This window comes from Poecilia reticulata, linkage group LG13 (genome assembly GCF_000633615.1).
Source record: "Poecilia reticulata strain Guanapo linkage group LG13, Guppy_female_1.0+MT, whole genome shotgun sequence".
Lineage (NCBI taxonomy): Eukaryota > Metazoa > Chordata > Actinopteri > Cyprinodontiformes > Poeciliidae > Poecilia > Poecilia reticulata.
In genome coordinates, this window is record NC_024343.1 from 29,809,685 (window position 1) to 29,832,132 (window position 22,448).

General features: G+C 39.8%; 3 protein-coding genes across 6 annotated transcripts in view; 1 reads left to right on the forward strand and 2 right to left on the reverse strand.

Annotated features, from left to right (window-relative positions):
• LOC103475056 (uncharacterized) overlaps positions 1–4,523 on the reverse strand; it is a 16,554-nt gene extending 12,031 nt beyond the window's left edge. The window contains exons 1-6 of one of the 3 annotated variants that reach the window (XM_008426443.2): positions 4,376–4,523; positions 2,802–2,928; positions 1,455–1,698; positions 659–723; positions 411–561; positions 84–202 (exon numbers count right to left, since the gene is read on the reverse strand). In XM_008426443.2, the coding sequence (XP_008424665.1) occupies positions 84–202; positions 411–561; positions 659–723; positions 1,455–1,698; positions 2,802–2,928; positions 4,376–4,400 (731 nt within the window). In that variant the 5' untranslated portion in view covers positions 4,401–4,523. Of the gene's footprint in view, positions 1–83; positions 203–410; positions 562–658; positions 724–1,454; positions 1,699–2,801; positions 3,057–4,375 lie in introns of those variants that run through there. The other 2 variants (XM_008426442.2, XM_008426441.2) reach the window with 2 other exon arrangements.
• Positions 4,524–7,246: 2,723 nt separating this feature from the next.
• Positions 7,247–18,087, forward strand: bckdha (branched chain keto acid dehydrogenase E1 subunit alpha). 2 transcript variants are annotated; one of them, XM_008426444.2, is made up of 8 exons: positions 7,247–7,510; positions 10,336–10,515; positions 10,589–10,675; positions 10,749–10,857; positions 11,827–11,988; positions 13,549–13,755; positions 14,481–14,622; positions 16,672–18,087. In XM_008426444.2, exons 1-8 carry the CDS (start codon positions 7,397–7,399, stop codon positions 17,012–17,014), a joined length of 1,344 nt encoding a protein of 447 aa, XP_008424666.1. In that variant the 5' UTR covers positions 7,247–7,396; the 3' UTR covers positions 17,015–18,087. The 2 variants fall into 2 exon arrangements, with proteins under 2 accessions (XP_008424666.1, XP_017163553.1); XM_017308064.1 differs by lacking the exon at positions 7,247–7,510 and adding an exon at positions 9,770–9,871.
• Positions 18,088–19,628: 1,541 nt separating this feature from the next.
• On the reverse strand, positions 19,629–21,212 carry b3gnt2l (UDP-GlcNAc:betaGal beta-1,3-N-acetylglucosaminyltransferase 2, like). Its single transcript, XM_008426446.2, has one exon. The coding sequence runs from the start codon at positions 21,080–21,082 to the stop codon at positions 19,883–19,885; it is 1,200 nt and encodes a 399-aa protein (XP_008424668.1). The 5' UTR covers positions 21,083–21,212; the 3' UTR covers positions 19,629–19,882.
• Positions 21,213–22,448: the final 1,236 nt, after the last annotated feature.

A 22,448-nucleotide genomic window follows, 5' to 3' on the forward strand; every position in this document is an offset into this window, starting at 1 on the left:
CTTCTTCCCCCCCCCAAGCAGACTATTGTTCCCCAGCTTTGGCGCTTATAACTCCCTGTGTGGCTGGATTCGGTGGTACTGACCTCTGCTGCAGGTAGGCGCAGAGCAGCCTTAGCTTGTCCGTGAGCGCGGAGCCTCGGCCCGCCTCCTCCAGGTTCACCTCCTGGCCAAAGTTCACCCTCTCCAGGGTGACAGCCACCGCCTGCAGGAACAGGATTCAGATGAAGACGCTGTTTTTGATTCAGAATACAAAACAGCGGCAGTTCTGTTCTGCCTGAGGCTAAATCTGTGGGGGGAATCTGTGTAATCCTGAGAGGAACATGTCTTCCTTTTTGATATTTCCAAGCATAAGACTTCAAACCGATCCGTGATTAAAAACACAAATGTTGCCTCTTGGTTCTCCGTCTCACCTGCAGCCTGGAGCGGAGAGCCTCGATGTGGGACACGGCGAGGGCCTGCAGCGGCTCCTGGAGCACACACAGCAGCAGACTGTCGGTCAGGGCCCGGGTCAGAGGAACCGAGACCTGCGGGGTCCAAACCGGGGGCGGCCCGGAGAGCGGGCTGCAGTTTAAAAGAAATAAAAATACAAAATAATTATTATTCTAAACAACTGGTGGTAAATGAAGCTAGAAATGAATCTAAAATATTAAAACTTCACCATGAATTCAGATGTTTGCTGATTTCAGGCTCAACCAGCTGCTGTGTCGTCTGTGGAGGTTCCTGCTGAAAACACATCAGGGTGCTTCAAAGTCTTCAAAATTTAATGTTTTCAAGGTTTGGAAAGTGCTTGATTTCTGTATAAAGTCCTTGAAAGTGCAGAGTTTTATAATAAAGTTGATTAAAAGCCTAAATTAGGAAAACGTTTACAGCTACACAGATTTTTTGTTTGCTGTCTGAAGTTAAATCAGAATAGAAATTTCTTGTTTTAGGTTATTACCAAATTATATTTACTAAAAGCTACAAAACTTAACGGAACATGTTTTTAGAGTTTTGTTTGTCTGAAAAGTTTTTGACTTTAGAAAAATGTCTTAGTTTGAAAAGTTGAATAATCAAGCTCTGAAATTTCCCAAATTTTCTGGAAAGTTTCTGAGACTAACTTTAAAATGTTGAAGTTGTTTCTAGCAATTTTTTTCAGCTTTTCAAGCTCAGAGAATTTTCTTGTTTTGTTGAGATATTGTCTGAGACTAATCAAAAAAATGTTGGCGTAAATTTACTCCTTTTTTTTTTATCAACAATGGCCCTAAATACATCATATAAATTATACCTTAAAACAGTGAATTGAAAATATCTTCTTAAGATCATTTTTGACTCCAAGGTGTGATGGAAAAGTTAGAAAACTTTCCTTTAAAGTTCTTGAAATTGCTTGAATTTCGACGTGTAAAAACATTTATAGAATGAGCAAATTAAAAGTTTAAAAGCAGTAAATATGACTGTGTTTATGTGGCATTGCTCACCCGGTTCGGTTCTGGCTGCAGGCAGCCTTTCAGGGCGTAAATAGCTCCAGCCAGAACCGCCCACAGTAAACACAGTAAGAGCAGCCTGCAGCACGCGTCCTGCTGCGGCAGAGCGGGGCCCGGCAGCGCCTCCAGCTGGCAGGCGAACCACACTGCAGCCACCGGGGCGAAGCAGCACACAGTTTTCAGAGTCTGGGACCAAAACCTGCCTCCGGGCTGAGCTTCACTTAGGATGTCTATTAAACTGGAAGGGAGAAATACAGAAAAACAGCGGAAGAGAGTTCAAATGAACTGGATACATGCAAATTAAACTAAATAGAAGTTGTTAGAAAATAGGGAAGATATTTGCCTTGAAACTTTAACAAAGCAGAAGAAACGTACAAACGCACTTAAATTTATGTCCAGCTTTTTATTATTATTATTATTATCTTTGTAAAAGAGACACACAGTTTACATTTTTATCTGTTATTAGTAGTGTTTTTAGTGTGAACAATATTGCTCTGCACATTGGGTGCAACAGTGTTAGGAGAGGAAATAAAATATATTTTTTTTACATTTTCTTTAAAAAATCAAGCACTATTCAAGGATTTTAAAGGAAGGTTTTCAAACTTTTCCACCATAAAACTTAGGAGATAAAAACATCTCTCAAATTTTGTAGAAAAACTGAAATTTCCTTTTTTTTTTCTAGAAAATTTCTCAAAAATTCTCAAAAGAATTCGAAAATGTTTTAGATCAATCAAAACGTTTGAGTTTCAGTATTTTTTTTATTTTATTTTATCTTTTGTACACTTTGATATAAGTTCCACTTAGTGTCAAAATGCAGTGAACGTCACATGGAGCACAAGCCTCAACCTTTGTCCTGGTAGAAAAGTCTGGAGTTTTTACTGATAATGGATGCTTTCATTACTGATGTTTATAAAATGTTAAACCATTAGGGATTATATGAAAACTGAGAACTTAAGTCAGCATGTGATGCATGTGATGAACTGGCAGTGCCAGATCGTCTAGGCCAGATTATAGCCTTTCATTCAGAAAACACTGATTTGGTGTTTTCTGTAGTTCGTTACTGGGAGTGGTTCCAGCCATGCTGGTGAACTGGGATCACTTTTACTCTTCAGAGTTTGTATATAAGACATATGAGCCTAGAGCAAGTTGAATTTTAATTTCTCGGGTTTAACTCGGAGGAAGTGGGCCACACGAGGAACTTGAAATCCAACCTGAACTGTTTCTTAAAATGAGCGACAAGCTGTCAAACGCTAAACGATCCACCTGTTGCTGGATGTTGACAGATTTCTGAAACATTTCCAGTCACAGTGAAACATTTCTGGTTGCTTGAACGCAGCTCACCTGTTGAGAGTCGTCCATTGCTGCTGGTTGTCTGCTGCTGCTCCCTCGCCATCCTCCCTCTGCTCCCTCATCGGTTTACTGGTCCACTCCCAGCCTCCCGTCCCCTCCAGTCCAGCTGCCCTCTGACCTTTGGGGTGAGATGGTGGTTGAATCTGCGGCCAAGCCATCTGCTGTTTTAATGTCCACCGGTTTAAAGCATGATTCGGCAGAGCGAGCCAGTCGAACAGGCCCGACTGGAGGATTTGTTTTGGTGTTTTACTCCCTTCACGGCATTCCAGCCAGACAGGAATGTGTTAAATGGACCAGAGTGGAAAGCGAGCCCGACTCCACCCAGAAACAGTTTCTGACTCACAAACTGCTCAACCAACTGTAGTCGGAGCCCCGGAGATCTGAAGGTGTTTCACGCTGGTTGTTTTTAGGCACTAACCTATGGAGTGCCATTAGGGACAGTAATCAAAATTGAAAAACTTTAATATAAAGTACAGAGAATTCTTTTAAAAATTATAGAAAGCTCTAATTACATCATAAGTTATAGAGAGGCTACATGCATTTATTGATGTGATTTTAAACTGAAGGAGGATTTTCTATAGAATCTTGATGCCTTAATATCTCTTTGCTGCGACAATTTTCATGCTTAAATGTTGCTTTAAACATAAAACAACATGTTTATGTGTTTTATGTTTTGTGTGAGTTTAGATAAGTTGCCTAGAGTGTTTCAAATATAAACAATATACTCTTTCTCATTTAACTCCAGCTAGGCTAATGCAGCATTGCATTGCAGGAATTAAAACTGTATTTTCAAACATAAGTCCTGATTTCTAGCACCAAGAGAGTAGTACAGCAATATCGCCTCCAGGCTCTGGTTTTAGTAGTTCCTCCCTAAGTTAATGGGTTTAACTGCCATCAACCACAAAACATCCACATTTTATATAATTTATTTAAAGAAATTTCGACCAAAAATTGTAGACTTTAATATTCTATCATCAACTTGAGGAGGAAAATCATGTAATTTGTACCCATGTCCTGAACTACTGTTGTGTGAAGATGGTCTGAAAATTGGAATCAGTTTGTAGTTTGTCTTCCGTTTCCCCTCTGATGGATGCAGTTTTCACTAACGAACAGCAGGTGGCAGCAGAATTGTTTCTGACGTCATCACACCAAGAAACACAGAGAAATTAAATTTGAAATTAAAGAAAAAGTAATTAAGTATTGTGTGTTATATTTATTAAATACTATCATGCTGATGTTTGTTTAAATCGTGATCCATCTGCTTGGTTTTTGGAGCTTTAGCGGAAGCTGGAAAGAGTAAAAACGTGTCAGCCGTTTGTTAGCTTTAGCAAAGCTATCATAGCGTTGCATTATGGGTAATCAAACGTTATTTTAAACATTAAATATAACATTTTCTCTTGTTTCTATAACCCAATATTCCCAGTATGTTTTAGCTAAAGTCACAGGGCAGCCTTCCGGATCTTTTTTTTTTTTTTTTTAAAGCTAAGAATGTGTCGGCACCGTGAGTCATGTGGGTATGTCTGCGAAAGACATCGCAGCGAGAGAGAAGAGCAACTCATACTTACCTGGCAGGGGAGATACCATGATCATGAAGGTGGTTCACCCAGGGTGAGGCTCAGCCATTGCACTTCGGCTGTGCTGACCCCTGCGAATTCCCCAAATGTGGGAATCTCGACTGCATAATTTATGGTAGTGGGGGACTGCGTTCGCGCTCTCCCCTGATTCCCTGGTTATATGAAAAACTATTTTATTACTTCTTGACTCATTAAGCAGATGCCTGCGTTTATAGTGAACGATTACAAAATGGACACCATTTACAGTTGAAAGCAGGTGACAAAAGAAAAGCTTTAGATAGGCACTTTGCTTTGCATTAATACAGTAATTTATGAAAAAGGAGCTCTTCAACCGATGTTTTCTGTTATTTTTTAAAATCAAATTTTAAGGAGAAACTGGAGCTGGGCTTTTCTTCTAATGTGAGCTATAATCATCAAAATACTACTGACCCGACGAGGGTCCCCGTTGTCAATCAGTGTTGCTTCCTAAGTGGACAGTTTGATTTCACAGAAGTTGGATTTACTTGGAGTTATATTGTGTTGTTTAAGTGTTCCCTTTATTTTTTGAGCAGGTTATATAGTGCAATTTATTGCTGGGTTTCAGACACGTGACCTGGATGAGCGCGAAATTCAGATGGTGGTCCGGAAGCGGATTTCTCTGGTTCAAAACAGCAAAATGGATCACAGCGAGTACCATAATGCCCTAAATGGGCTGGAACAGACAGATCCATATCGTATGAGTAAAAAAAACTTCTCTTATAATTTTGAGGATTTACCTGGTGTCGAGGAGATCCACATAACTCACTATCTGGAGCTGCAGACCTCATATTATATGACGAGCCAGATGAAAGGTTTCAAAAGCCTGGAGCATAAAATTATGTTGTTGGTTGGGTCAACTATTTAGGACCAAAAGAAACATTACATGGCTGTTTCTGCCCGGTGAGTAGTGAGTTGTGAGTTGTACTATTTTAAGTAATTAGTCTATGATAACAATGCTATTGCTAACAACAAACTAGAAATAACCCATGTTATTTCTATGAGTTCGGATCTCCCGGTAAATAATTTATTTAGCTACTGTAAACCCAAATTCATGCTGGAATTGCATGTTAATGTTGAGTTGTTGCTGGATTCAGGTCCAATGTAGGTCAACCATTCGCAGCGATCTACAGTCCGACCACGAATATAGTTTTGTTCAACCATGTGGGGGGCATGGGGTGGGTGCAAAAGAGCACGTTTCCTGAAACTAGCTAGTTAACCAGGCTAGCTAACATTACTGTCTCCATTCTATTACGCTATGTGCGTCACGCATGTGATTGTGTGTATGTGTGTGATCCATCCATCCATCCATCCATCCATCCATCCATCCATCCATCCATCCATCCATCCATCCATCCATCCATCCATCTTCCATTTATCTGGGGTCGGGTCGCGGGGTCAGCAGCCTAAGTAAGGAGGCTCAGTCTTCCCTCTCCCCAGTCACTTGTTCCAGCTCCTCTGGGGGAACCCATGGCATTCCCAGACCAGCTGAGAAACATCGTCAGTGTGTCCTGGTTCTTCCCTGGGGCCTCCTCCCGGTGGGACGTGCCCCTCACCAGAGACGCATCCAGGAGGCATCCTCACCAGATGCCCGAGCCACCTCAACTGGCTCCTCTCGACGTGGAGGAGCAGCAGCTCTACTCTGAGTCCCTCCTGGATATCTGAGCTTCTCATCCTATCTCTAAGGGAGAGCCCAGACACCCTACAGGGAAAACTAATTTTGGCCACTTGTATCTGTGACCTCGTTCTTTCGGACATGACCAAAGCTCATGACCATAGACGAGGGTAGGAACTTAGATCAACCAGTAAATCAAGAGCTTCGCTTTTTGGCTCAGCTCTCTCTGCACCATGACAGATCGGTACAGAGCCCGCTTCACTGCAGACGCTGCACCAATCCGGCTGTCGATCTCCTGCTCCATTTTTCCCTCATTGGTGAAGAAGATCCTGAGATACTTGAACTCCTCCACTTGGGGCAGGACATCCTCCCAGAGAAGGCACTCTATACTTTTCTGGCTTATTTATTTATTTATTTCTATAGCTATGAATTTTTATTTTATTTATTGAAATGATAAAAGAAAGAACCTTTAACACATTGATCAACAGGTTTTGTATGTCATTCAACACAATCGCTCTCTTGGTTTTCTCATCCAGGGTGTCAGACACACACACACACACACACACACACACACACACACACACACACACACACACACACACACACACACACACACACACACACACACAAATAATACACCTGCACAATAAAGTATAAGTGGTAATGTTAGCTAGTTGGTTAGATAACTAGTGTTGGCCAACTTTGAAGAAGGCTAATATGTTGATTTGTGACAATAACGCTGTCAGAGTACTCATGATTGACACACATAAACATTTGTGAGATAAAAATAAAGATAATACTTATATGTAAGTGTTCTTGCTGTGTAAAATATTATTATTCAGGGGTAACACTTAGGTCTCAGTGTGTTTGGTTCACAAAAAAAATGTTTTCCTGACATTCACAGTTGGTAAGAAACAAAGATTCCCATTAAATTCCATAGGAAATGAATGCGGGTCATTTTGGACCCACTCACGGAAGAATGGGGCGGTAAACATAAAACATGCTATTTCTTAAAATGTATAAAAGGTAAATTAAAAATGTGAATTGCATGATATCAGTAACATGTTTCTTGAGGAATACCTGGAATATGAAGTGATGAAAATCTTTCTTTACAAAGATATTGCAAAAAGATGACCTCACCGGGTCAAAAAGGACCCAGTTACGCATCAGGGGGTTAAGAGATGCACCAGATTAATGTCACTATCTAGCCTAAAGGGGGCAGTATGGCGTCATCCAACCGTACATACCGCAAGAAAAAGAGTGAATGGGAGCAGTGGAGGTCTGAGAGTTTTTCACTTTATCCTGTTGAAGTCAAACTCATTACTGTAACCGTTCAGCAAATACTGTTTCTGGGAGTTCTACCAAGCGGCTGAAGAATTCAGATGGCGGCTGTTAGCAGTATGAGCAGAATATCTGGGTTATGTCGTCATGCTGTCCGGCAAACGGCTGCACTGAAGTCGCCGAGGCTGCTGCAGCGTCGGTCCTTCAGAGTCACTGTGAGTTTAAACCACTTCAATTCAAACTAAAATACATATTTAAGATGGGTTTAGTTATATGTAACCCCACAAATATCTCTAGAGGATGCCCCGTTTTGGCCTAACTAGGTGCAGTGGTTGCGCATTAAAGTCGCTCAGCAATGAGAGGGGTCATGGCGAGCATTTTATTTGGCTTCCTAGGTGCTAAAATCTGCATTTAATTCTCGCGATAGTTTGTAAACAAGGTACTTATGTTAGGATCTTTGAGACTAAGGCAACTGTTTTTGTCTCGACAATGCAGGCGACAAAAAAAACAACAAAAAACTTAATACCGTAATGCAGTAATACGACTTGATTTTAAATTAGATTTTTGTGAGTTATTGTCATTCGTTGGGACACTGAAAGCCAGCTATGTAGCCGGCCGACTAAAGTTTTGGCTAGCTTTCTTCCTATTGGTCAAACAAAGGGGTGTGAGGACTCAAACTAACCAGGGTACCAGCTATTTTAGAACACCTACATGGCAGGCCACATACGGGTACCAATAAGCGTTGTTGTAAATGTTGAAGGACGTACTTTAAGCAGTAAACAAATGAAGTGTATAAATAAAGAATAAAGGTACTGTATTGTATGGGCAAAATTTCAGCATCTATGCTTTGTTCCAAAAGAATGTGTAACTGAGTTGGTTAATTAAGAAATGTATCTATTTGAGCATTAAATACTATAATCAGTGTAAATAAGTCACTGCAATAGTAAAGTCATACATATACCAGCATGAATATATTTTACCTCCTCCCCTGAAGTGCTACTGACCGTTTGTTTAAGTCAGGTGTGTGGCAGTATGGAGACTCGTTAAATGTGCTTTACTGTGGGCTCTGATAACCAGAAATCAGAACCACAGATTTAGTCCTTGTTGCACTTAGGCTATGTAAGACTTTTCTTACGTCGCTACTTCAGGAGTGGCTTAATGCAAGGACTGTAATAAGTGTAGCTCAGGCTTTTTCCCTTTTTCCACCACACTTTTTTTCTTCTACTCAACTTTCCTTGAATGTACTTGAGAAAAACACTCTGGACAGTCAGCTTAAATACCCCTAACTATTTGTGGTTTGTCTTTCCTGTAGAATGTGTCAAATACTGTCTTGTCCACAATTTTCTAGGCCTCTTCAAGGTAACATAGTTACTTGATTGTACTCTAAAATGGCACTGTGTTCCTGGAAAATACATAATAGTCTAAATCTGCTCCTTAGTCGCATCTTTTCGGGGTGGCTACTGCCTCTAGTGCACAGGTGTCAAACTCCAGTCCTGGAGGGCCACTGCCCTGCAACCTTTAGATGTGCCTCTGCTGCACCACACCTGAATAGAATAATTAGGTCATTAGCAAGGCTCTGGAGAACTTATCTACACAAGAAGGAGGTAATTAAGCCATTTCATTCCAGTGTTTTGTAGCTGTGGCACATCTAAAAACTGCAGGACGGCGGCCCTTGAGGACTGGAGTTTGACACCCCTGCTCTAGTGGCATGGGAGTGGTAACACAGCTAATATAATTACATTACTAAATCAGAATACCGCAAAGTATTTTGTGTGTCTTGGGATAAGAAGGGTTCGGTGAATGCAGCATATGAAACTGGGGGGTTCGGTACCTCAAAAAAGGTTAAGAATCACTGGTCTATGGAAACTTTCCGTGTGACTAAATGCTTTAACATGCTTTAAAACAGACTGATAAATTTTAAGACTTTTATTCAAGCAAGAACCAGAAGTATCTCTTTTTTTTTTACCAGACAGTAGAAGTTAAAATCTCACCACTTGTTTTGTCTTGAGGACACCCAGCTGGTGGACACTGTGTCTCCGTTCGCTACGATTGTAGAAAATGCAAATGTAGACTTCACGGTCCGTTAGTCAGACACTCCCTTTGTGCTGCACCAAGTCTTTTTCTTCTAAATAGGCAAATATCAATGTAGTTTCTCTTTCCTTTTTTGTTGACATAAAAACAATTAATCGAGTTACGATTTATTGACAATCATCTGCTTATTAAATCTAAATTAATTCCAATAGATTAACTAATAACGTCCGGTTGGATCTTCTTTTAGTGTTGTAGTTCGGCCGCCTTCCAGTAGAGGGCGTCGCTGGTCCTCCATAAACGGAGCCGTTGATGGGCAGGTTGAAAAGATGGCGGAGATATCCAAGAACGGGAAAGGGCAACGGTCCAAACAGAGTCCGGTTTGGGATGGAAAATGGACTTTATGCGGTTCTGTCTTGAAATAGACTCACTAGACAAGCGTAATTTGTCACTGTAATAGAGAAATGTCAGCTTTTTATTCAAAAATGACTGATTTGCTACGGAGTCGAGGATGTGATAACACAGGAGCAACCACAGACGGCACTTCCGTATAAATATCTCTATATGCATTGGGAAATAAGTGCTTATGATATTTATTCTTTTCATCTTTTATTTTTATATTCAACAATCTAAGAGGTTTCTGTTTTGTTATATTTTCTAAGTTTAATAATGTTAGAAAACCAAAAAATTCTGTTTATTCAGTCAGTGTTTTTCCAACAGCTGATACAAAATAATGTTAAAATTTAAAATATATATTTTTAATTCAGAATATTCTGAAAAAAATTGTTCTTTCTGTTATGGAAATACAAGAAAAAACTCAGGTTTTTAAGAAATTGGCTGCTCATCAATTTATTGTTAATTGAGATTAGTCAACTTTAGATTAACTCATTAATCTTGCATCCCTAGTTCAACTGTTTTATATCAAGAATTACAAAGTAATCCAGTCAGATCTGTAGTTACTCGCATACTGGAGGCTTGTTGAGAGTAAAACGATGAACTTTTCCTCCTCCAGGCTGTGCAGCAGCAGCAGGAGCCCTTTGACTCGTCTCTGGAAAAGCCCCAGTTTCCCGGCGCCTCTGCAGAGTTCGTGGACCATCTTGAATTCATTCAGCCCAATGTTATTTCCGGGATTCCCGTGTACCGGGTGATGGACAGGCAGGGCAAGATAATCAACCCCTCTGAGGACCCCCAGGTAAATCCACTCTACCTGTATGTGTCGTTGTTAAAGTTCACATTAGGAGCTCTGCTGTTTGTTTCCCGTTCAGCTCTCCAAAGAGACGGTTCTAAACTTCTACCAGAAGATGACGCTGCTGAACACAATGGACCGGATTCTCTACGAGTCTCAGAGACAGGTCCGGATTTTACTTCGAGGTTTAACCAGAGAACAGGTGGAATTTGATGTAAAATGTGATTGTTTGTTTTCAGGGTCGAATCTCCTTCTACATGACCAACTACGGAGAGGAGGGGACGCACATCGGCAGCGCTGCAGCTCTCGAGTCTAATGACTTGGTTTTTGGTCAATACAGAGAAGCTGGTACGATAAAAGCTGTTCCTATTATACTTTACGACCTTTAACCCTGTAAATGTCATGGTTTCTATTCAAAGTATTGCCTCAGGATGGTTTTGCATGTCATGCGTTGCTTCAAAAGTATTCACACCCTTAGGGGTTTTTCACTAACTCCAGTGTATTTTGTTGATTATTTTTTTTGTGGTAAATCAACAGAAAATAAAAATAGAATGAAATTTAACAGGTTTTATAGCAGGAATGTTCTATATTTTGCTTATTTGCATATACACTGCAAAATAAATTTTATCAAGTATTTTTGGTCTATTTTCTAATGCAAATGTCTTATTATACTTGAAATAAAACAAAATTAACGTACAAGAATATTACAGCAAGATACAGGAGCTTGTTTTAAGTCAATAATTGTTGAAGCTTGATTTATAAAAAAGTAAAAATCCTCTGGCAAATTATTTCACATTTTACAAGACTATAAGTGAAAGAATTTGCCTGTGAAATTAGTACTTTTTCATCAATATTAAGAAATTATTGACTTAAAAAAATTATCTCTAGTTTGCTGAACAGTTACTTTTAAGTTTTGTCTTATTTCAGTTCCATGAATGATCAGAGTTCCTGAAACACTGGAAAGCTGAATGGATATAAAAGCATTTTTGCACCAATCTGATGGTTAAACAACCTAAAAAACAGATTAAAAACAATAAATATCTTTGTTTCTGAACTCATAAAATGATTTAGCAGCAAAAATGTGTTTTTAGATATATAGTTTTTGATTAAAATGTCATAAATTACAGACCCTGCTGTTAACGCGATTGAAAATTTCCATCCAGTCCTGCAGCTCAAATAAATGCAAATATATTCCAAGCATTTTCCTTCCAGTTGAGTTATTCAGCACCTTGATTCTGTACTGCGGTTCCGTTAGCCGTATGATGACCGTTACTGTTTGTGGTTCTCGTATATAAATATTCCCCTGTGGCTCCTCAGGAGTGCTGATGTACCGCGGTTTCCCCCTGGATCTGTTCATGGCTCAGTGCTACGCCAACGCCGACGACCTCGGGAAAGGTCGCCAGATGCCCGTCCACTACGGCTCCAAGGATCTGCACTTCGTCACCATCTCGTCTCCTCTGGCCACGCAGATTCCTCAGGGTGAGGCCGCTCAGCCGCTTTTAACTAACACGACATGGAAAGTGCTTGATTTATGGGAAAAGGTCCTTGAAAATGTTTGACATTCAAACTGCACAGTCTGGTAATAAAGTGGAAGCTAATGTTTCATTAAAAGCATAAATTTGGAAAACATTATTGCACATACCTAATAAAAAATTTTTTTTCTCACTTTCTGAAGTTTAATCAGATTAAACTTTTCTTGTTTGAGGTCATTTAAAATTTCTAAAGTTATTTCTATTAAATACTGGAAACATGAACAGTTTTTAGATATTTTTTGTAACTTTCTATGATTTCAAAAGTTTGTGAAGGTACTGTGTTTATGTTTAGGTGTTTAATTTGAGCAGGAAGGTTATTTGCCTCAACAAAATGTTTGGAAAGTGCTTGAATTCTGTATAAAGTCCTTAAACGTGTTTGATATTCAAACTACACAGTTTTGTAATAAAGTTCAATCTAACATTGGATTAAAAGCCTAAATTTTGAAAACATCACATATAGTTGAAACTGGATGTTTTTATACACATAATAAAAAAACTTTTTTTTTTCTCACTGCTTAAAGTTAAATCAGATTAAACTTTTATTTCTTTAGGTCATTAATAACTAATAAAATTATTTCTATTTGCTGAATGCCAGAAAATCTTGTGATAACATTATTTTCTTTAATTTTTTTCTTTAGCTTTCTTTGTATTTTGTGGTTTCAGCATTTAATCCGAGCATTTAATTTACGTCAACAAGATTTGTTTGGGTTGTTTCAATGTAATAAATATTTATTATTCCCAATTACTTATTCCATCCATCCATCCATCCATCCATTTTCTTCCGCTTATCCGGGGTCGGGTCGCGGGGGCAGCAGCTTCAGAAGGGAGGCCCAGACTTCTCTCTCCCCAGCCACTTCTTCCAGCTCCTCCAGGAACCCCAAGGCGTTCCCAGGCCAGCCGAGAGACGTAATCCCTCCAGCGTGTCCTGGGTCTTCCCCGAGGCCTCCTCCCGGTGGGACGTGCCCGGAACACCTCACCAGGGAGGCGTCCAGGAGGCATCCTGATGCCCGAACCACCTCAACTGGCTCCTCTCGACGTGGAGGAGCAGCGGCTCTACTCTGAGGCCCTCCTGGATGACCGAGCTTCTCACCCTATCTCTAAGGGAGAGCCCAGCCACCCTGCGGAGGAAACCCATTTCAGCCGCCCAATTCCTTATTGATCTGTGTAATTGAAATATACTTTGGCTCATATTTTAATATGCTACTGAATTCGGGGGATTTTTATGTCAAATTAACATTTTGTTCTCAGATCATTTAGGCTTGTAGGACATTTAAAAACGTAACATTTTGTTTTATGTCAGATTGTCTCTGTTTTATAATGTAGATTAATATCACAAAACATTAATCACAGTAATAAATGTTACCATATAATATGTGGTGCTGGGAAAGTTTGAAAACTCCCCTTTAAATGCTTGAAAAGTGCTTAAATTTTACTATGGGAAAAGTGTGTGAACCCTGATTTAACCTCTGATATGTGAATGTTGACGCTGAATGTTGATGTTCCTCAGCGGTGGGAGCTGCGTACGCCCTGAAGAGGGAGAACATGAACCGCGCGGTGATCTGTTACTTCGGGGAGGGAGCGGCCAGCGAAGGGGACGCTCACGCCGGCTTCAACTTCTCAGCGACACTCGAGTGTCCGCTGATCTTCTTCTGTCGCAACAACGGCTACGCGATCTCCACCCCGACCAACGAGCAGTACAGAGGCGACGGCATCGGTGAGACGATTTAAAGACGAAAATAGGTTATCAGTTACGGGGTAAACGGAGTTTTGGAGTAACTAGTTATATTTAATTGAGTAACTTTTTGGAAAAATGTGCTTTGAGTAATTTTATTATGAAGTATCTCTGCTCTTGAGTAAAATTTCTGGATTTTCTACCCACTGAATGAAAAACATGTTTTAACCAAAGATTCACCAGACACAGACCTGCAGTTTTATTTTGAAAGAGACTGATTTGGAAAATTATTTTTGCCTCACTTTGTTATTTTTGCTTTGCTTATGTGAATTATTTTCATTTTGATCCTTAAAATATGAAAATTTCCACGTAAGTTTATATTTTGTTCCATGTGATTATTTAATTTTTAAATATTAAATGATTGATATTTGAGTAAACATTTTTAACAGATACTTTTTTTACTCTTGAGTAATTTCTTGGACGGCTACTTTTTACTTTTACTTGAGTAAAAACATGTTGAAGTAGTTCTACTCTTACTTGCATACTCTGAACACCTCTGGTCATTGATTAATCTATTGTTTATTCTGACAATTAATAATTTATGAAAATTTATTTAAGCCTTCTTAATACATTTTGGCTTAATTACTGCTCTGAATGTGTTGTTCTTTCAGCAAATGGCCTTTTTTAGTCTCTATAACCCAGTTAACTCATGATTAATCACGATTAATTTGATTAATCGTTTCATTTCTTCTTTTAATTCTCTCCAGCTGCTCGAGGGCCTGGTTATGGCATGATGTCCATCCGTGTCGACGGGAACGACGTGTTCGCCGTCTACAACGCCACAAAGGAAGCGCGGCGCAGGGCTGTGGCTGAAAACCAGCCTTTCCTTATCGAGGCGATGACTTACAGGTTCGCAGTTTGATCTTTTTCCACACACTCCATCCTCATTTCCAAACCAAAACATTAACAGTCAAGTAGTGAGAGAGGGGAAGAATTAAAAAAAAGACGTGTGCAGCAAATTAAAGTCACAGCAGTTATGCCGTAAAGCACAATAGCAGCTTTATTGTCAGTAAAATCCACATTTAACCTGTTTAATGAAGTTGAGATTTCACCTTTAAAAAAAGGTAATTTTACATCCAAATGTGTTCCTGACAACAAGAAGCATACAGTGCTGTTGGATTTGATTAACAAATTCTTGTGAAGGAAAAAACTCCACAAGTTGTTTGAAGGAAATACTTTCACTCTCAAATGTGTCAGGTGTTCCCACTGAGACTGGAATCGAATTACTGCCAAAGCTTTTAAGATTGAGCCGGCAAAGCCTCCGCAGTGTGAATGAAGTAAGATGTCTCTTAGCTTATTTCTCATAAAAATGTAATCACTCACAATATGGCAAGATTTTCATTGCACAAATTCTGACCCAAGCAGTGTAATTCACCAGCAAATTAGAAAAAAATTTAAAACTGTTGCTTTTGTTTATTGTAAGACATCAGACCAGATGGCACATAGCAGTTGTTATTGCTCATCTGTTCTTTCATTTGCCTTTTACTGAATTGCTAATAAAGGATTATGTTTTAACACCAGTTAAACAAGTCTAAATATAAATCTGGTGTTTTGAAAAGAATTAAGTGAAGTAAAAGCAATTTAATTCAGCAGCAAACTTTTAAGATTTTGCCTCCAGTAGTTTTGGACCATATTGTCTGTGTTGATCAGCTGGGGTCTGGTTGATTTCTGAATTCTCCTTAAATCACCACAAATGACTATTGATGCAAATTGAACACGTACCAATAACCATTCCAGAAACTTGAAGTAGAGACATATCTTAGGGTGCACTCACACCAATCCTGTTTATTCCACATTAATCTACCTCTAGGTTGTTTGTCTAGAAAGTCTGGTTTGTTTGTGGAGGTGTGAATGCGCAATCAAACTCGGATGTGAACCAAAAAAGCGAGCTACGGTCCGCCAAAAATCCTCAGTCTTGATTTGGTTGAAGTGAACCCTGGTGCAGTTCAAAAGCATACATGAACAAAAATTGGGCCAGAGTACTGCTCCAAAAGCAGGAAGTTGACTACAGGGCAGGGCATTCTGGGTAAACGCATGTCTCTCTCTCTCTGTGTCTGCTACGCTACACACCGTCTAGTTGCCATAACGACTGACTGACAACAGCTCCACTAATGTAACAGGATTCAACATCACAAAACATGCCAACATTTCCCACACAAAGAACAGATCGTTCAGTCAGTTACAGTTTTATGTTTTATAGCTTGACGTTTATTTTGCGATTATTAATAAGTGATCACTGTGGTAGATTAGCTACCGCTGCTATTAGCTAAGCTAACACAGTTGTGGTTTATTAGCTAATTTAAACTTTTAAATTGCTCTAATGATGATCTGTTAGAAAGCTGTTGTGTGGGTTGCCTATTTTTTCTTTTTTTTTTTTTACTGAACTGAAACACACCGAATTCTGCAGCCTATCTACATGTTACGTTTGTCATAGTCAAGCTAGCATGAGTGACCTGCCCTCGCTATATTTTTTTCTTAACTTTTTCCTGACCTTGGTATCTAGTTGCTGTAGTATTGACAATTGGCAGCAAAGCACTGCGGCCCTTTTTATTTTATATATCAAGCGTACATTTAACATTTAGGGCGTTTTGTTAGCAACTTGACAGCTAGAACCGTGGTAGCCATTGTCGGCTATCAGCTTTTTGCCCTCCAGCTCCTTGCTGGAGGGCATGTCTATAGTTATATTAAATTTGAATACAACCTTTTTGCATTGCCCAAGAGTGTTTATTCGAATTCTACATTTAAAGGCTAACAAAGGCTCACAGTGCAGTTGGATTTGAATACCAAATTTTTGTTAAAATCTCCTCTCAAGTTGTTTATTTATTTAAAGGAACTACTTTCCCTCTCAAATGTTTTTAAATATGAAAAGCCTGATGAATATTTCTGGTCCTTCCTCAGAATCGGGCACCACAGCACCAGCGACGACAGCTCGGCCTACCGCTCCGTGGACGAGGTGAACTACTGGGACAAGCAGGACCACCCAATCTCCCGGCTGAGACACTACATGACGGCGCGCAGCTGGTGGAGCGAGGACGACGAGCGCAGCTGGAGGAAACAGTCACGCAAGACTGTGATGGAGGCGTTTGAGAAGGCGGAGAGGCGCCTGAAGCCCAACCCAGAGCTGCTGTTCACCGACGTCTACCAGGAGATGGTCCCCAGTCTGGCCAAGCAGAGGGAGTCCCTGTTCAGGCACGTCCAGCAGTACAAAGAGCACTACCCCCTCGACCTGTACGAGAAATAACCGTCACATGCAGTAGTGTGTGAGGACTGGAAGTAGCTGCACACCACCTGCTGTGTTCGTGTTTTGATGTGTCATTGCACATTCTGCACATATGCTTTCAAAACAAATTATTTCTAATGGTTTTTAGTGCCTTATGGTAGAAAAAAAACTACATTTTACATAATTTAAATAGTTTCTTTTAGGGCTGGGCAATAAATCGTATTTTTGTTTTGTTTTAGAAAACTTAATTTTTTCCTCCACCAATGCACACGTTGCATTTCTGTAGTTCAGTGTGATGTCATCGCGCCCTGGGCGGCCATCTTGTTGTACAACTTTGATTTGAATTCAGGTCAGATCTACAATGAAATGTCAGGGCCAGGCTCGCATTTTCTTTTTTTAATTACAAGAATTACTACAATTTAGTACAGCAAAATGTGAGAAAAGGGACCTAATATTGCCAGAATTAAGTTGTAATGTTAGGAAAATGAAAAAGCAGTTTTATGAGAACGCCAACACAAAAAATAAGTTTAAAATGAGGAATATTGAGCATCTTGTGAAGTTACATTTAACTCTTGCAGTTAAAACAACTTTTCCTCTTTTAATTTTAAGATGTTATTCATGTAAAATTGCATCTTTATTTTGCTAATATAAATATTTTCTTGTAATTAAATAACATTTGTGTAGCCTGGCTTTAGATACTCAGTCATACAACTCACAGAAGACATGGTTGAACTAAAAGCTAATTTCAAAAATATTTTCTGACATTTGTAATTTCTTTTTTTTTTTTTTTTAGAAAAGAGGATGAGAAAAATAGATTAAAATCACACCTAGCATGAAAAAAATTTGAGATTTTGTTTTGAATCCATATCGCTCAACCCTACTTTTTCTTTCGAATCCAGATTAAACAGATTAATTAAATAGGAAAGCAGGACGCATTATGGAGATGTCATTGTATCTTTCCCTTTCAACAGCTGATCAGCAGGTTTCCTCGTGTGTCATTGGGGTTATCCGTTAGTGTTTTAGTTGAGATGCTGTTACACAATGTCATTTTTCCCCAGAGCTGTAAATCTGTTAAAATAAACTGTAGATCATTGGTTGTCTTCAAGTATTCATTAAAAGATCAACATGATATTAAAGGAAAGGGTAGATGAGATGTAATTCTCTATCCATTTGCTCATCTTTGTCTACTTAAATTTATATAAATTTGCCTTTTTGTTTGTAAGTCCAGGGTAAGCCAGTGTAGTACTGTACTTCGCCTATGGTGGCGCTGTTTTACATAAGAAGGAAGCAGGCATTTGGCGCATGCCCATTGTGGTCTCTTTGACCCTTTGCATGTGACGTGACTCTTCGAAACTCGGCCCGCTCCGCCATGACGGACGTCAAAACAACCTATGCGCTCTTGTTAAACTTGAAAAAAAACGCACATGTGCTAGGCTAATTTAGCTTTTATTAAGTTTATTTCGCAGTAAAAATGGTCATAGGGTGCTGCAAGGCAAGGGTGAAAACCAAACTTATTTGGTTGTGTAACTTAATGAGGAAATGGATAGCATGACCTGCATCCCTCGGTGTAAACCCTGATTTGCAGCGAACACTTTTTACAAGGTAAGAAGACCAACGTTCACAAACTTCATAAGTTTGATTAGAAATATATCAAATATCTCATTATGGAGAAGATTGGTGAACAATTAGGTAATGTAGCCTAGCATGTATGGAAAAAACTTAGCATCTCGTCTTTCGTAAGTTTTTAATGCTGCTCCGGTTTAAGGGGAAACGCCGTTTATGACAGCGACATAAATCACGTGGTGTGAATTCAGGCAAAGGCGGCAATTTGAGGTAGGAGGTACTGGTCGGTTTCTAAGCTAGCTACTTCAGGTTTTTGTAAATACCGCCGTCTATGAGCCCCAACCAGGTGTGTTATGTTCACAGACAAGTTGGCTCGTCTCGAATGAGTGGAAGCCATTAATAAACTGACAAAAACAACTTGGGAAAACAATTTCAATTGCTTTGTTCAATACTCCCTATCCTCACTTCTGACGTCCATCATTGCGCGTTAAATGATTAAGTGATATAGTTGCAAAGGGTGAATGTTGCTAATATATTTAATTAACCATGCTGACGTTCAACACAATGTCTAATATAATTAATAAATGTGAATGACAGTCTTTCTGATTGGCCGAAAATGAAAACGTGCAAGTTGAGGTGAAAGTACCGTGCCTCACTGATGGAGGGCGCTGTTGAGTCCAAAGGGTCAACTTGTGCTCATCTTCAAAGTCATCAAAATTATGAGAAAGAAAGACAACAATTAACCCAAAATTTAGATAGAATTAAAGTTAAAAGAGATTTAGTTAATTTATTTAGAGATAACTCAAAAAGTAAAATTTATCTGATAATGTTTTGTTAAACAGTTGTATAACAAAATGCAATTCTTAAGTGACATTCTGGTCCACACTTCAGACCAAACAGTGGCAGTAATGCACCAATTTTGTTGTTTGCCAACCGCCACAAAGAAGAAGAAAAATGCAGTCAGAACTCGGATAGAACCGCTCAAGGCTACTCTTCTTCTTGACGATCATCCCCATTGAAGCTGCCTGATTTTTAGAATGAAAGAAGGCAAAAAAATTTAAAAACTCATATTAAATGTTTTATTTTTCTTGCCATAATGTTGTTGACCCGTAATTAATCAAAGCATGATTGAAATATTAAATTAGTGAAGGTCACAACTGAAATACGAGCATTACAATATTGGATGTTGAATTTGTACATCCAACTCTGGTGGAGTGCCAGTCACGAACCTCACCCAGCTAAAACCGTCACTGGAGGAAAACATTCCCCCAAGCTCATCTGTTGCAAGATGGTAAGAAAAGTAACTAATACAAATGACCCATCAGTTCAACAAGTCAACAGGGGGTTGTGGATGTTCTTCCACATTACCTCGATCTCCCTTGGCGATCGCTGGTGTATGAGGAGATTCTGCTTGTGGGCACAAACATTTCCGCGGTCTTGTTTCTTGATGTCAAAGGTCTGAAATCCTTCATGCCACTTGGGTGTGATTCCTAGTGCCTTCATGCACAAACCCATGTAAACATCGTCTATGGGGAACAGAGGAAACAGCTTCGAAACAAAAGAAAGGGGCTGCATCAACTCTCCGGAGATGACAAACCCTCCTCCACCTGTGTACTCAGGGTAGGGCCCGCTGTAGAAGGTCGGAGGAATGTAATATTTGCTTTTTCGGTCCCTGATTGGACTTGCTGAATTCAAGACGTGTCCAACATACAGCTGAGATGCCTGAGAGGCGTCTAAAGACTCCAGGTATTGGATCAGTCCGTCAGTGTTGAGAAAAACATCATCGTCCCCACTGAAGACGAAGGACACCAGTGGACAGTGTCTCACTGTCCACTGGAGAAACATGTCCATTTTGAGGGTCAGGTTCAGGAGGGACTCATGAAAATCCCACTGCAGGATGTCTCCAAAGTGTTTGGCTTCGAACGACAGCAGTGCGCCGAGGTTTGGGTCGTCGGGCTGGTAGTTGCCGAGGAAGAACACCAACCGCACCCTCCGTCCGTTCTGGTACACCCCGTCTCGACCCCATGTCTCCCGCACCGCCTGTCTCCTCTCAAAGTTTGCTGGGGATGACTTGATAGCAAAAAGCAGGAAGGTGTGGTTGTTGCACTTCATGGGCTGGTTGATTAGGATCGGTGGAGATCTGCAGTTCATGCCCTTCAGGTAAGTCTGAAACAGTGGAGGATAGGAATCAAAGTCATCAACGTTTATTCTCAGAATCTCCTGGTTCTCCTCCTTGCAGTTGGACCAGGGGTACTCTCTCCTGGAAGGGTTGTCGTCTTCCTTAATGTTCGTCACTGCCGAGTAGAACAGGCGGTTCCAGTACGCAACGTCTTGAGGGATGATCTTCCTCAAGTCTTCAGAAGCCACTGGGATGTGAGGGTTCAAAGGGGATGATGTGACGTTCACCTGCTTTGAGAAGTTTGCTACTCTGGAGGTATTGATCTTCTCTAGACTTGTGGTTAAGTAGAAGAAGATCAGAAGTGAAACGGAGAGGACCATGGCAAAGATTTTTTGATTAAACCTCATAAGGTCAGAACGAGGCACACAAAGCAGTGTGAGGAGTTTTTCTAGAGATGGATCATCTTTCAGCGGAGATGTCGGATCTCTTCAGAGGTTGCGCTCCAAATGTTCCTGCAGAACAGAAAAATGACGGATCTCTTCAGAGGTTGCGCTCCAAATGTTCCTGCAGAACANTCAGAGGTTGCGCTCCAAATGTTCCTGCAGAACAGAAAAATGACGGATCTCTTCAGAGGTTGCGCTCCAAATGTTCCTGCAGAACAGAAAAATGATGCCTTTAACCAGGAGCCAAAATCTTAAGAGATTCTTAAATAGTATTTTCTCTACTTATTCCCAATGAACGCCTATTGACCAACGGCTATTTTCATATTAACTATTTGATCAAAAACTTCATTTTCATCTGTAAAATGGAGGTCTATTTTTCTGAAGGGGGATGATTGTACAAAAAAATGACTGAAATCAATTGTAAATACAAGAATTTGTTGCACAAATTTGACATATTTTGGATTTTCTCTAATCCACACTGAATTAAATGTGTATATAAACCTTCTATGGTTTAGTTGGTTGACATTTTCAGGTTCGCTGAATCTAAGAAAAATGCACCTAAGAAAAATTTGACTATTGTGAGAAACTTCCAGTACTTTTTGTCCTTCATTTCATTTCATAGCGTGAATTATTGATAACATACAACAATGAGAACCGTCTAAATATAAATATTACATAAGAACAATAAAAAAATGTATTTTAACTGAAATGTCAAGGTTCTAAATGACACCAAACTGAACAGGTAACAGAAATTAAAAGCTTAAAAACGTAGATTCTTCTGAGTTTTAACCGTAAGCATCTTTTTTCAGTGTAATGAGTTGAATCTGCTTTAGCTGCTGGTTGTTTATGGTGGTTAACGAGCTCTGAGGGGGATGAACAACCTGTTCTCAGGTGTTCAATTAGAGCAGGGGTGTCCAAAGTGGGTTCCCGAGGGCCGGCATCCTGCATGTTTTAGTTTTCTCCCTGGTTTAGCACACCTGCATCAAATGATGGCTCGTTAGAAGGCTAAAGGAGAACATCGACTTACTGAGGAGGTTGTTACTAACACTAGGGAGAGAACTAAAACATCCAGGACGCCGACCTTCGAGGACCGACTTTGGGCTCCCCTGAAATAGAGGATAAACCTGCTGAAAACTGAGTAACGGCAGGAGGAAATCCTGAAGCACCTGCCTGCTGCAGAAACAGAGCTGGCTTATTATGGCAGGAAGATGTAAAAACACAAAAAGTAGTTTTAAGTTTCTGACGCAAATATGTTTATTACACTTGAAATAAGACGAAAGTTACATGTAGCTTTTCAGCAAGATATAGGAGTATGTTTTAAGTCAATAAT

Coding starts and splice junctions, on each gene's coding strand:
- bckdha (XM_008426444.2), top strand. CDS start 7,397: ATGGCGGCTGTTAGCAGTATGAGCAGAATATCTGGGTTATGTCGTCAT. Junction 10,516..10,588: donor ACCCCTCTGAGGACCCCCAG/GTAAATCCACTC, acceptor TTTCCCGTTCAG/CTCTCCAAAGAGACGGTTCT. Junction 10,858..11,826: donor TGGTCAATACAGAGAAGCTG/GTACGATAAAAG, acceptor GTGGCTCCTCAG/GAGTGCTGATGTACCGCGGT.
- b3gnt2l (XM_008426446.2), bottom strand. CDS start 21,082: ATGAGGTTTAATCAAAAAATCTTTGCCATGGTCCTCTCCGTTTCACTT.